General features: G+C 39.6%; 1 protein-coding gene across 1 annotated transcript in view; it reads right to left on the reverse strand.

Moving 5' to 3' along the window:
* The window catches only part of LOC131432856 (G-patch domain and KOW motifs-containing protein), a 91088-nt gene extending 79706 nt beyond the window's left edge, over positions 1-11382 (reverse strand). Inside the window, exons 1-2 of the mRNA XM_058599407.1 lie at positions 11091-11382; positions 10485-11028 (exon numbers count right to left, since the gene is read on the reverse strand). Of these exons, the coding sequence (XP_058455390.1) occupies positions 10485-11028; positions 11091-11248 (702 nt within the window). The 5' untranslated portion in view covers positions 11249-11382. The remainder of the gene's footprint in view (positions 1-10484; positions 11029-11090) is intronic.
* Between the last annotated feature and the right edge of the window lie 4135 nt (positions 11383-15517).

Here is a 15517-nt window from a genome sequence, read left to right on the forward strand (position 1 = left end):
GAAAAAGCAAGAAATTTAATTTTCAAAGAAGTTTGTGAATGGGGGTCTAAGTTAATTTTAGTAAAGAGGTCCATGCCCCAAAATAGTTTGGGGATCCTTGATTTAAACGATTTACCAAGGAATGCGGGTAGATTTACCGTAGCCCCGAAATCATTCATCAATAATGTGAAGAACATTTTCGTTGTTACTGAAGGTAAGACAAAAAGAGTTGGGTGAATTCGTAAGCCGAAGAACTCACGCGCATACCTTAGGGTCATATGGCGGACAATTCCATTTGACTTCATGTTGGGTTAGAATCAATTTTACTTATTCCGACTGTAATTTGCATTTGCTAGCAAGTGCGACTGTATGAATTAATATGCTCCATTTACCTGTCAAGAAAATTTGTGCTTGTATGGCTCAGTCGATTAACGGACGTACTTTATGATCCTATAATTCTCGGTTCAAGTCGCCGCTCTCGCTATCAGTTTTTAGTGTATTTTATTTCATTGAATTTCATGCCATGGAATTTTCAAACAAAACATTTCATAATCGTGCCAAAAGTCGAAAGTCAAAAGTCAAAAGTTAAAAGTCAAAAATCAAAAGTCAAAAGTCAAAAGTCACAAAAGTCACAAAAGTCACAAAAGTCACAAAAGTCACAAAAGTCACAAAAGTCACAAAAGTCACAAAAGTCACAAAAGTCACAAAAGTCACAAAAGTCACAAAAGTCACAAAAGTCACAAAAGTCACAAAAGTCACAAAAGTCACAAAAGTCACAAAAGTCACGAAAGACACGAAAGACACCAACGTCACAGAAGACAGGAAAGACACACCCGTCTTAAAAGTCACAGAAGTCAAAAGTCCAGAAGTTAAAAGTCAAGAGTCGGTATTCGAGCGAAGCGTTTACACCACTATTTTTATGTAGGTGTTACTTTCCGTAGAAAGTAACGCAGGTGTTACTTTCCGCAGAAAGTGAAAATCCAAATGAGTGTAATCTAAGAATCTACATAAGTTATTTTTTTTTGGAAGAAGTAAAACAGATTTCAGCGAAGACATTTTTTTTTGTCTCAAGATCTTGCTCAACAAGCTTTTTCTTCTCGGTAAAAAGAGTTTTAAGGTAGATCACATCTGGATGATCTGATTTAATCTTTATAATTTAAGTTATTTATCGCCTGGTTTAGTTTTTGTTTTCTGAGACAGTGCCTTTTCTTGTTGTCGGATTTTACTCTGAATGTCTTGCTTTTCCTCCTCATCTTTAATTCTTCTATTTGGAGCAGGGAAAAGTCAATTGGAGTTAGTTCCTGTCAAAGTTGCTCTCCATAAGGCATAAAACCTCCTCATAGTTGCATCAACAGATTACAATCATCCAAATTATATATTTCCTTGAATCTAGTGCTTCTATAGTCACGAAATCTAATGAGACAATAACATGAGGAACGATTTCTTGATAGCAATTCGTAATAAATGTTAAGCCGAAAGAATTGGAACATTTGTTACATATGCGGGACATGCTGGTAATGGACTCGTTATATCCATAATTAGTTCTAGCATAGGGTATCCGAAGAAAGGAATATGATCGAAGATTACGGCGTCGAATGTCAAATTGTAAGAATTGCAATTACTCGGAGCAATCAATTCGCGACTGCCACAAAACTAGCCTTACAAACATTGCGAAGGACGGATAATAAATCGAGACCAATCCGTTAGCAGCGGTCATGGTAACTCGGTACGTTTGAAGGATATTTTAATGAAAGACGTCGAACAGCGAATCGGACTAATTTGCATTGAATTGCTTCAATGCGTTGGATATCGTTTTGGTAATAAGGTGACCAGATAACAGCAGCATATCCGAGAGTTGAGCGAACTAAAGCGCAATACAGAGCATTCAAGCAATGTACATCAAAGAATTATTTAGTAACGCGGAAAATAAATCCTAATAGCTTAGAGGCTTTGGAGATAATAAATTTTATGTGCGCCTTAAAATTTAACTTGGAATCCAGAAGAACACCCAGTTACTTAACAGACAACGCGCGTTCGAGAACGGTTTATGAAATATTATAGTCGAACTTGAATACAGACTTTTTGCGACTGAAAGAGATGACGGAGCATTTAGTGGCATTCAAAGTCATATTGTTGATGTTACACCAAATACTTAAATTATCCAACTGTTCTTGTAGGAACTCTGAGTCAGCTGCAGATTTGTTATTATTGTTATACGATAGTGTCATACACTTGATCGAAAAATTTGGATCGTTGAGAAACAATAAAAATATAAACGGTCCAGGGTGACTCCTCGAGGAACTCCGGAGGTAACAGCAAATGGTGAGGTTGTACGATTTCCCATTTTCAGTAAAATTTCACGACCAGTTAGATATGATCGAAGCCAAGTAAAATATTATCCGTTAAATTCCAGTCTACTTAACTTGGAGATCGTTATGTGATGATTGTTTTTCTCGAACGTAACAGCGAAAGCGGTGTACACTGAGGTCTTTTTTACGTGTTTTTTTGTCCGTTTTTTTTTACGCAGATTTCCGAAGTTACGCGGTTTTTCTTAGCGGATTTCCAAAGTAACGCGGTTTTCTTGTTTTGTTTTGACGTTTCATGCATTTCTAAGCCATTTGGCATCAAACAAAAGATTCTTCCATTCTGAGGATTTTTACGTGGATCTCCGAAGTTACGCGGTACGTATCCCCCGCGTAAAAAGAGATCTCAGTGTATATAGAATCTATTTGTAGTCGTGCTTCTAAATAACGTATGATGAAGGAAGTGTAGGATACTAAATTTGCGCTAACGCTTTGGCATGAATCCATGCTAAGTCTCACAATGGAGTCAGAGCAACTATGTGTTATAAAATCCAAAACTATAATTTCAAACAACTTCGATACAGCGCACAATGCAGCAATTCCGCGGTAGTTGGACACTTTTGTAAACTGGAAACACGTAAAATTTCTTCCATATTTCGCGACAAATTCCAGAACGCAAAAAGCAATTCAAAATGTTGGATAGTGGAACTATCAAACTATTAGAACAATTTATCACCACGGATGGAATCCCGTCGGGTCCAGCATTAGATCAACGTTTTAACTTTCTCTTCTTCGTTTCTTTTCTTGTTTAACTCGAGATCGGAAGGCATAAAATCGAAGTTTTGTCCCCTAAAGGAACTATTTGCTAGAGCCTCCTCGTAAATTTTATCAAGGTGAAAACTCATCAACTCGGCCAATTGCTGAAACATTCGCCGATCTTCAATTTGTTGGGGTTTCATAAAACTGAACCTTTTTTTAACAGACGATTCACAAATGTGAAACAATGTTTCTTGAAATCCGCGCCGTCGTATCAAAATCTGAGCAGAAACCCCGCGAAATCCACGAAAACCCTGCATTACTATTACACTGGGGAATCTAGATGTGTTTTATTTATGCCTCGATTGACTTGCCTTTTCATTCAGTTAATGGTTCACGTTTTTCCAAAAATTGTATAGCGTGATGTCGATTGCCTTTAATGCAGTCGCCTTGGTTCAATTCTCAACCCCGCACATTTTTCTGGCTCAAATAGGCGAATGTCCTTAAGGTCTGAGGACACAGGGCCACGTGTTGAGTTTTAAATCGACCACGTGGCTCGCTCAATTCCCTTTGCGCATCGTATTTCTCTTGTACTCTCTCGTACTGTACCGGGTTGCCAGCATACATTTTATTCATTATTTTTACGTTTCGTCTTTGACTCATCAGTGCAGAGCAGTTCAAATTGAACTGCTTAGTTCTAAACTCGGCAGTTCAATTTGAACCGCTAAGCAGACGTAAAGTTTCTGCTACTTACAGAACACTTTTTGTTTTGCAACGAAGTGCAATGTCTTTTCTGACGTGCCGAACGAAAACGTGTTTTCGACTATTTCTGGCCGATGCAGGTATGGTCATTTAGGGGTTAGCCAAATTTTGTGCTGCAAAACAAAAAGTGTTCTGTAAGTAGCAGAAACTTTACGTCTGCTTAGCGGTTCAAATTGAACTGCCGAGTTTAGCACTAAGCAGTTCAATTTGAACTGCTCTGCACTGATGAGTCAAAGACGAAACGTAAAAATAATGAAAACGGTGCCCTAGCACAAAATTTGGCTAACCCCTAAATGATACATTTTATTATTTTTGTTGGAATAATCGGTTACACCAGCAAGCGGTCCTGTTGCAGGTTTGCATACATAGCAACCATTGTTTGATGTCTCAAACAATGGTTGCTATGCAAACCTGCAACAGGACCGCTTGCTGGTGTAACCGATTATTCCAACACCCCCTCTTAATCGGTAAGCCCCAGGAGCGCCCTCAGGTTTCGGAAATGTCCGATGTCCAATGCTTTGGTGAATACATCTGCTAGTTGATTTTCTGTTCCTATGGCTTCTAACTTAATTTTTCCATTTGCCACATGATCCCGTAAAAAGTGATGCTTCACGTCTATGTGCTTCACACGCTTGTTCTCGTTAGTCTTAGCCATTGCTATGCTGCCATGATTATCTTCGTAAAGCTTGAAACCACTGTTTGGTTCGATCTGTTTCAAATCTTCTAATACTCCATTCAACCACAGTCCTTCCGAAACTGCCGCGCTTAATGCCGCATACTCAGCCTCGCACGATGACAATGCAACGGTTTGTTGCTTTCGACTAGCCCAGGATACCGTACTACCAAATACTTTGTATATGAATCCACTGACAGACGTTCGATCTACAACATCTGATGCCCAGTCAGCAGCTGCATAACCAACTAACGGTTCTGCTCTTTCGGTTCTCTTGTACAGCAGCGTCATTTTCCTGGTTCCTTTTAAGTACCGAACCACTCGCTTCATTGCTTGCCAGTGAATTTCTCCAGGCTGACTTTGGAAGCGCCCAAGGTATCCAACTGTATAGCAAATATCGGGACGCACACACAGCATGGTGTACATTAAACTTCCCAACAATTCACGATAGGGTTGAGAAACTGCGCCCGCGGTCTCTACTGGAAGCACACAGCCTTTTTCCATCGGTGTCTTGACGTTATTGCAGTCTTGCATACCAAACCGTTCCAGCACATGATCAACAGCGACTTCTTGAGAGAGCAACAAAGCACCAGTAACACGATCATACTGAATCTTGATTCCGAGGAAATGATTTATTTCACCATAGTCAGTCATCTGCAGCTCTTGAGCAAGGGACAATTTAATTTTCTGCACTAATTTCAATCGATCGCCAACAATCAGTAAGTAATCAACGTAGATTATGATGTACATCCCGCCTCGATCGTTAATCTTGGTGTAGAGGCAGTAATCGTGTTGGGATCGACATGATTTGAGGGAGCAGCGAGCTCCATAGAGAAAAGCAGTCTTCACATCGAGTTGATGGATGAACATCTTCCGGTGAACAGCTACCACCAAAACGGTTCTAATCGTCGCCAGCTTAGCGACAGGAGAATACGTTTCGTCGTAATCCACACCAGCCTTTTGCAGAAAACCCTTGGCTACCAGACGGGCTTTGAATCGAATCAGTTTTCCATTCTCGTTTTGCTTTACTCGAAAAACCCACTTGGATTTGAGAGGAACAACACCAGCTGGACATTCTACCATTCGCCAAACATGATTTTTATTGAGTGACCTCAGTTCATCTCGTACAGCTAGCTTCCACTGCTTTTCGTCAGCTCTTCCAGAAATAGCGCTGTATCCTTCAGGAACATCGGAATTTAAGCGACCAGCTTCTTCATACAATGTGGTGGAATCGGCGATATTTGGACTATCATCTGGAGAATCGGATTGAACGGCAGTGAATATGTTTCCGGTGAGAAAATCTTTCAACTTACCGGGGAGCTTGCGCTCCCGTTCGCTGCGCCTCGGGGTTACCATTTCAAGGTTTGAACCACGGTCTGTTTGCGAAGGGAGCGCTTCAGTTTCGTCATTGTCTTCGTCATCAGTTAGAATGTCGTTCAACTGTTCAGCCATCTCGTCATTCTGCACGGTTGGTCCAGGCACCTTCACATCGATCTTGTCCTGATGGTTGTATTGGTAAGGAATAACAACTAAGGGAGTTTCGTCATGCTTTTCATCTGCCAATGGAAAGTTACTTTCGTCGAACTTAACATCTCTAGCCAGAAACAATTTCTTAGCTTCAATATCCCATAGACGGTAAGCATTTGGTTTCTAGTTTTCCTCTCAGCTGTGCTGGCACCCAAGCGAATGCTCTACAGCCAAACACACGCAGTTTACCAAGGTCTGGCTTACGACTGGTCCACATTTCAGCTGGAGTTTTCCAATGCGGGACAGCACTTGTCGGGCTTCTATTTGTTAAATAGACTGCCGCCAAAACAGCTTCGTTCCAAAGAGTCTTCGGAGCTCTTGATTCTATTAACATCGCTCGAACCTTTTCGACGATTGTCCGATTAAATCGCTCGGACACTCCGTTTTGCTGTGGTGTGTACGCAGCTGTAGGCTCTAACTGAATTCCTTTAGATACGTAAAAGTCCCTCTGGTTCAGGGAACAATACTCTCTTCCTTGGTCAACCGTGAGCTTTGAGATTGTTTGCCCCAAAGCAGCAGTACTCATGGCTACATACTCCCGGAATTTTTGGAAAACTTCCGATTTCTTCTTGAGCGGTTACACTACTGCGAAGTGCGTGAAATCATCAATGAAGGAAACGAAGTATCGAGAACCATTCCATGCTGACGGTGTAATTGGGCCTCACACATCAGAACGCACTCTTTCTAATGGCCTCACAGCACGCACTCTCGTTCCAGTGAATGGTTCCCGGCATTGTTTTCCAAGAACACATACATCACAGAAATCCAGCTTACTTGATAACCCAGGAATTCCTGTTACCATGTTGTGTTTCACGAGCGCTTGCAAGTTATTACTTCCTAAATGACCTAAGCGACGATGCCAAAGATTGCCGCTTGTATCTTCACACAAGTTTGCAGTCACAGTTCCAATGAATACGTCGAATTCGTAGAAATCACCTCGCATTTCACAAGTTCCGATCAGCTGACTACCGTGTTTGATTACAGCTTCCGTTTGCTTGAAAGTGACGTCCAATTTTGCCTTTGCCATCTTCCACACCGACAACAAATTCGCTCGAAGTTCAGGCACGTATAGTACATCCTTGATGACCACTTGAACACCTTTGCTATTAACATCCATTATGGAGCCTCGATGCCATGAAAGGAGTGACTGATCGTCTTTCGCCACATTGATGACTACAGGATTCTTCAGTTTCGACCTTACGAAACAATGCTTCACGTTGACAAGATGATCAGTTGCGCCAGAGTCCAGTTTAAACGATACCATTTCCGCGTTCCTTCAACGGTGCACTTTCCAGTTATGAAAGCTAACGCCTTTCCTCCGCAAGCAGCATTAGCTTCTACCTTCACTTTCACACGGCAATCCTTAGCTTTGTGTCCCTTCTTCTGGCAACGATTGCACTTGCCAAGAAATTTGTCAGGTTTCTGCTTCGATCCCGAAAAAGCTGCTGGTTTTTCTTGATTTGAATCTGATGCCGGGTCAGTTTTCTTAAGTTCTTCAGCAAGAAGTCGCTCTCGAACAACATCCAGTTTCAGATCTTCACCAATATTTTTCAACGCAGTAACCAGAGGATCGAACGATTCAGGGAGTGTGATAAACAGCTGGGAGATGACATCGTTTTCTTCTACCTGTGCTCCAGCCAGTTTCAGCTGCCGTATCAAATCTTCGAACGTTTTCAAATGATTCTTCACGGACGATCCTTCTGCCATTCTGAGCTTCGCCAGTTGCTTCCTTACCAAAGTCTGAGATGAGACGGACTTCTTCGCATAAACGGCTTCAAGACTTCTCCAAATTTCTTTCGACGTGTTCTTTTCACGGACGAGGTCCAGCAAATCGTCATGGATGAAAGAAAGCAGCAAGTTTGCAACTTTTTCGTCTTGTTCTTGAAACTTCGGAATTTCAGCTGCAGCCGCTGGTGGATCATTCTTGATGACATCGAGTAGTTTCAAAGACTTGAGGTATCTCTCCACTCTAAAGCTCCAATTATCGTAGCCGGTTCCCGAGAACTGAGGTATCCCGTGGACCGATTCCTTGCGTGAGACGCCCATTACCTATTAAAAGACCAGGTTTTAGCGGACTAAAACCTGGTCTTTTAATAATTTTGATGAGAAGTTTTATCACATTAATCTATCGTATGGGTTGGACATTACATGATTCCAATGAACAATGAAAAAATATTCAACTTTCACAAAGATTGAATGTCTGTGTGTTTGGCAGCCTTGTCGACCCAATTTTATTTCTCTCTTCTTTTTCAGAATGCTATCAGGAAACCAAAGCGAAAAAAATGGTGGATGCATTGAAACTGACTTTGTTTCACAGAAAAATACAAGACTTTATTTTTATCGTGATAAAATATATGTTTTTATGTACTAATCGCATCTAAACTAAATTATCTAGACTTTGTCACGGTAGATTTATGATACAAGCCTTCAAAGCCGAGATATTCGATGAACAAGTAGAGGTATGCATTTCCGAGCGTTCCAATTTTCAGCAGTTCTTCAGTCAGAAAAAAATACAACACGACCGCTCAACTCAATGAATCATTCTGAAAATTTCACAGAATATTCTCAACTAAATTTCGAAGACATTGTCAGGTGGGTTTTTCTATATTCTGCACCGTTTCCAACAAAATTTAATTTGAAACGGGAAAATAGCAAAAAACCTACCACTTTACGGTAGTGTCCTCAGCCCTTAAGGTTCAAGGTAAGGCATTTTCAATGCCAAAATGGCATGTCTCAGACGAAGAACCTTACTTTGAGTTTAATCAGCAAATTGATTAAGAAAAGCTTGCGTTGTTTTACTCAGTTAAGCTCGACGTCGAAAGCATTGCAGCAGACCAGCCGCAAACTACACATCTGAGTTTTAGTGTATGCCCAACCGAAACCGTTACTTCCAAGTGTCGCAATTAATCGCACTGTTTGTTTTGTGATATCTTTCACACAAGCTGTCAGAGGTTCGCGTTGCGCATTCACATATTAATGCAAACTTCAATGTACTCTGAGGGACGCTCATCCGCACGCACACATAGAACCGCCAGTGTCATTGCCCTACGTATCTTAGTGGACTTCATTCATAAATTCTCTGGCATAGGAAAGATGCAAACACATTAAAGTATTGCGGTAATATAGAAGTTCAGTTGCTATTTGATCACTCCTCATGGTGAAATGGCTTCAACGATTCAATTACCGCCGTTTGCTGTCTCCAAGCTGGAACAAATTGCCCTGGAACAGGGATTCTTACCTGGTAGCTATCGAATAGATTACGAACCGGGTTGCAACGTCGGCGATGGATTCATTGTACGAGCTTCGATCCGAGGTGACCAAGGTATAAGTGATTCAACGGTAAAACGGAACCAGCAACTTTCGTTGATTTGCAAGCTACCTTTCGGAGACAAGCAACAGCGGGAGAAGTTCAACTCGAAGCTACTGTTCGAACGCGAAGTGTTTATTTATAGCGAAATATTTCCTGAGATGGAGAAGTTTCAATTGGAACGAGGATTGTGTCGGGATGATGATGTAGGCTTTTGGAACTATCCTCGCTGTTTTTGGGCTCATTTCGAAGAGGAAACAGAACAAACAATACTAATTATGGAGGATTTGAAGATGCGTAGATTAGAATTGAAAGACAAGTACGAACCGACGGATTACGAACATACCGAAATTCTAATGAGTGCTTTAGGCAAGTTGAATGCTGTTTCCTTTGCTTTGAAACAACAGAAACCAGATTGGTTTGAGAAGATCAAAAAATTAAATGATCTTTTGTGTACAATCATGAGCACTGAGCAAACCAAATTTTTAGCACCAAGAAACTGCAACCTGGCGGCATCGATATTCATCAAAGATGAAGAACGGCATTTGAGAGACAAATTTTTAACATTAAAAGACTGCTTATGGGAAAAAACAAGATTACACATCGCAGAACACCGGGCAGAGCCATACGGTGCCCTGAATCATGGCGACTGTTGGATCAACAATGTGATGTATGGGTATGATGAAAGAACCGGAACGGTCAAGGAAGTAATTCTTCTTGATTGGCAAATGGCTCGATATAGTTCTCCAGTATTGGATCTTCTGTCATTCATTTATCTATGCGGAAAACCTATTCTCAGGCGTGACGATTTTCCAGGTCTTATTAAAACATTCTACGAATCATTCTCAAGGACAATTCATAGGCTAGGATGTGATCCAGAAAAAATGTTTCCTTTGAAAGAGATCGAACAACAGATCAAACGATTCGGGGCACAGGTATTGGCAATGGGCACATTTGCCATGCCAATTTTGGCAAAGCTACCAAACGAGTTTTTTGAAGCAGATGAAAATTCCCGCGTACAAACTTTCAAATCCCAGTGGGATACCTATGAGCAATTGATGAAAGATTTAGTTGTGGATACTAATAAATTTGATGATCTGATATAACCTATATAGTTTTAACATTCGTCATAAATGCGACAATTCTATTACAACGCAGAATATGGAGCAGTACTTACCGTTCCGTATGCATCCTTGTACTTCCCAGCTAGGACTCTCACGAACGCACCTTTACCCATCACTAGCACTTCATCCTTTGCCGGCGGTATCAGCTGTCGATTCTTATCCTTCGGTACACGTTCGGCCCCCAAACCCATACCCTTCGGTCGAACATCGGGTAGTTTGTCTTCTTTTTTCGGTGCACTTGGATCATCCTTGAAACCCATTCCACGAAGCAAAGCCAATCCAAACTTTTCCGGTGGCATCGCCTCGTAATCCGCTAACGTTGACATTTGACCGCCCTCGAGAGGTAAATCCTCAGGTTTCATTGGAATTACAATGTCGTTCTTTTCCACAGCACGGCTTTTATGGTCTCGCGCTGCAGCGAGCAGCTCACGGGCTGCTCTTTGCTCAAGCGTTTCATCTGTGATTGGTGGATCGTTTCCATCCAACTCTCGACCTTCTCTGATCTGTTGCAGCTTAGCTAAACGAGCCGGAATTGTTGTTTTGTCCTGATCTCGCAATGGAATAACTAACAGGGCAGCTTCATCACTATTTTCTTTCCTGCAAAATACAACATATGAATTTATTAAACAGACTGAGAGATGACCATGCATTTTACGCACCCGATAATTTTAATCGTTTGTCCTTCTAGACAGGAAATCAATTCTATCTTTTCTTTTTCGCCGGAACTACTTGCACTGACATGGGATGCGGCCGGGCCGGCACGAAGATTTACTTTCTTTGCAATCTTGCTGAATCCGAAACTAATCTTGTCCGTCATTCTGAGTTTTTTTTTGCTACATGCACTAGATTAAGTTGTGAGAACAAACCTAATTCTTTTTTTTATAAACACAAATCGCCGGATTTTCGCGATGATATTTTGCTATTAAACGAAAACAAACGTTGACGACAATCGCGCGGTAATAAACAAAAACACAAGTACACACTAAACCTGAACAAGTAGGAACCATTTCGAAAGGGAATGAATATGATGAAGAATTTGCCCGCCTACGGTAATATTTCAAAATGGCGTCTTAATTAAGTTCAGCCACCTTCCAGAATTTTGATTTGACCAATGAAAAATATTTTAATGTATTGTTATACACTATTCAATTAATTGTGAACATCCTTTTTACATTAGAATGTATAGGTTGTAAAGTATAGTAACAATTCAAATAATAAAATTTTCTCATACATGTTATCTTGGAAAACAATCAAATGTACAGTTTGCATATTGTTTGAAATACCAGTTGTACAATAAATTCAATTCAATTGTGAATTGTAAAAACAATATATTGAATCGTTGGAAATGGAAAAAATTTTGTCAAGATACTATCAAATGTATTGTAACCCATAGATCTAATTGTGAATCAATTATTTATGCTGTAAAATCAATGGTTTATTTTTTTACGGGAGTAGCAACTTGCAAGCTGTGTGGAAAGTATATGAAGACAAACACGAGAAAAGGTCTTAAGTGCAAATGAGAGTTTCTCTTTGTTCATTTCCTCTTTCGAGTATTACGGCTCAATCAGCAATTCTTCCATCTAACACTTCACATAGCACAATAGCAAAAACCATCAACTTTCGATATAAACTGTGGAATTTGTTTTAAATTACTGGAATTTACCGTAATAATCGAACAAGAAAGTAAACCAAGAGAAATTGTCATTTGCACTTGGGACTTTTTCTAATGTTCATCGAGATATGTCGAGTTTATTTTATTATAACGGTCAATAAGCCTCCTGTCAACATTCACTCGGAAGATATTCAGATTGGCAAGAACTTGATACTCTATATTTATCACGATTTATCACAGTAAACGAAAAAGAATAGTTTTCTATTTCGTCTGGTGTAAAAATCTAGGGCAGCCTCTATATTCGTCAATTTAAAATAAAAAAATATCAACGTTATGCTTGATACGTTCCGGGCTGTGGATGACTTGGAATCTGAATGACTCCAAATCAACAAATATCTCTAAATAAATTTGTTTGTACTTTTCAGTGCTGTAAAATTTCATTCAATTCAATTTAAATCGAATGTGGCACATATTGACGATCACTCTGCTGCAGTAAACTTCACATTCTAACACAACCTTCGATGATGTACACAGCACGAGTAGCATTCAGCTTTTCATTCGTTTCTCTTCCAATCGAAGCTCAGTCTAGCCACCACCGTTAGTTGATCTCTTGAAATTAAATATCTTATGTAATTGAATGAGAGAGCGGCCTTCAGATGAGATTCATGTATACAGTAACATTGGTTCAAGATAATGGATGATAACTGAAATATCAACTACAAAATAAACATGAATTAATTGTTCCCTATTTCAGTTTTCATTTTTAATAGTTTGCTGGTGACAATTGTAAACTCAAATGAGAACCACCATCCTCTATTTATAATTCTGGCCCGAGGGAGTTTTGGTTATCGAGTTGATGTGAATGCTTTTTCATTCTAACCTGCTCATTACTAACAGTGAAGACAATAGAGCACAATGAACTACTATGTACTTGAAACTGAAACAATAAAACTTACTAGACTAGGTACGGTTATTTTATTGACGATAAATTTTGGAATCTTCATTTCAGTATGGCAACAAAAGTAAATCGAATATACTCACAGTCAATGGTTATATATTTTATATTCATGTAATGATATTCGATTAAAATGAAGTTTTACCGCACTGGTGCTTTCTGTGAAAATATGAAAAAAAAAAAAATAATAAAATAATAGTGTCGGTACGACCACGTTTAAACTCGGCGAACCACCGACAAATCGTTGCTTTTGATGGACAAGAGTCCGGATAATATTTTTCAATCCATTGTTTCGCTTGCGCGGTGTTTTTACCCATTAAAAAACAATGTTTTATCAAAACACGAAAGTCGGTTTTTCCATTTTTTAAACAAACCACAAAACGACTTTACTCCAACCTCGATAACTCAGCTGTTTCTGGTCGGATCGACTTAAAATTTTGACCCGTTTCAAGCAAAGGTTAGTACTCTAGAAAGACTGGTTTACTACGAGCGCCATCTCTGCTTTAGTCTCGGGACTTATTGATCCATGTGTTATACTTATTTCAATACCATTTTTCAAATGCCCGGAAATAACAAATAAAATATCTAAAATAAATGGTACTCGATCGCTAAACGTTCTAGAACTTGATAAATCATTATTGCACTGGTTTCTGTTAAAAAAAAGGATATTAGGTCACGAATTATAGATATTGAAAATACACCACTAAAGAAAATTGAACAGCAATAAAGACTAGAGTTTGGATAACATTGAAATGTAATTTTCAAGAAAGTTGTACAGTGCTAAATCATATCAAACAGATAATATTGTTTTAAACAATGCTTCGAGGTTGAAATTTCGGAGTGGATATTCCACTAGAAATTTCATTATGTTCTTCTATATTTCCTTGGGTGAGAAAAACTATCAAAACTTTCTGCGAATCTGTTCTAGCTCGGGGCCGTTCAACGCTGGTTTCGGTATATTATCCAGATGATTTTTAATAGTAATTTGGACATCCGAGTGAGTGATGCCAGTGTTGGTAATAGAGCGAGAACTCAGTGCACGCAGCATATTTTCGAGCGAGTGCGAGGCGTATTCTATCTTACTCGCACTCCTCCGTGAACGCTTATGAGTCACTCACAAAAAGGTGCATTTTAAATACGAGTGGTATTTTTTATGGGTACGATGAGTGAGAGGCAGCAGGAGTAAACACTTATTGCGAGTTTGCTCGCACTATTTAGATTATGTCCATACTCCAAGAGCTAATGACAATCAATACGCATGGAGTGGGAGCACTCCTCGCAGTATGGCGCACAGGTTGATTTTAATTTTAGTAAATCGAAAAGTATGTGAGCATCATGATAGCCGCACGAGTATGCTACAACTTGACCTCAGCTTATGCTATTAGTGAAGTCTGATCCTTTTTTAAATAATGTACAGTATTAATTATTTAAATTTCATTTGTAGAAGCAGAGTTGCACTGAGTCGTGATCATCATCCACACGTCAAATCATACGAAGTAGTTCCGTCACGAACCAAAATGATCGTCATTCAACGTTGATCGAATTCATGCCATGGGTAGCGTACGGCGAACACGAACAACAGTGACGCGAGAGTGGCAACACGCAGAGAGTAAAATATTTCGAATGAGAGAACAGAACGGTCATTCTCTGTTTGTTTTTAAAACGGTCTGTTTATAGTTTTATAGTGAATTGAAAATGATAATACTTTGATTTTCATAATCATTTTCTGACATCACATCATTGCGAATGCACTTTTATTTTCTTTCTAAGAACTAAGTCAAGCCGAGAAAACGTTGTCCTTGCAATTGATGATCACGACGGAAATTTTAAAAATTGATCGTCATTCTAAGATTTCAGTCATGTTGATTCGTCTCCAAGTGAGCATCAGACTGAACTGATGGAATATCTCTCTCAGTGAAACTCATACATTATTAATGACAGTACATGCAGCTTCTTAGTGAGAGAGCTTGCAAGAGAAACGATGCCTGTTGGAACGCTTGTGTCCGTCAGTGAATATTCTCTGTTTACGGATACTGGATGCAACACTGTGTAGAAGTAACAGGAGTGAAGGGTTTTGCGCAGCGTTAGAACCAGCCCTCTTCTGAGGAACCATTTAGCTGTGGCAAGCATCCTTCTGCAAAAATCAAAGCAATTAAGAAGAATGGTTAGCAAAAACAATGTCATTAATAACTTAATATTCATTCAGTACCTGTTACTCTGATCGCTCGCAGAACGACTACAATAGCATTTGGTAGAACGCTCTTCTTGCTACCGGGTTGGTTTGAACGCTTGTTTGTATTCGCTCTAGCCAAGTGCTGCGAACCTGTTACTTCTGTGTATGAAATTCAAGTTAATAGTGTTAATATTTTTGAAACTGTTACACAAATCATGCTTTGATATTGATTTTTATTATTGTCATTACTGCTTTCAATCATAGCATGAACGAACTTGATCAGATTGCATATTAGCTCCCCGTGTATCGGACCAAAACCAAATACGCTATAAGAGTACGAGTGGGC

Source organism: Malaya genurostris, chromosome 2, assembly GCF_030247185.1.
Source record: "Malaya genurostris strain Urasoe2022 chromosome 2, Malgen_1.1, whole genome shotgun sequence".
NCBI classification, from domain to species: Eukaryota; Metazoa; Arthropoda; class Insecta; order Diptera; family Culicidae; genus Malaya; species Malaya genurostris.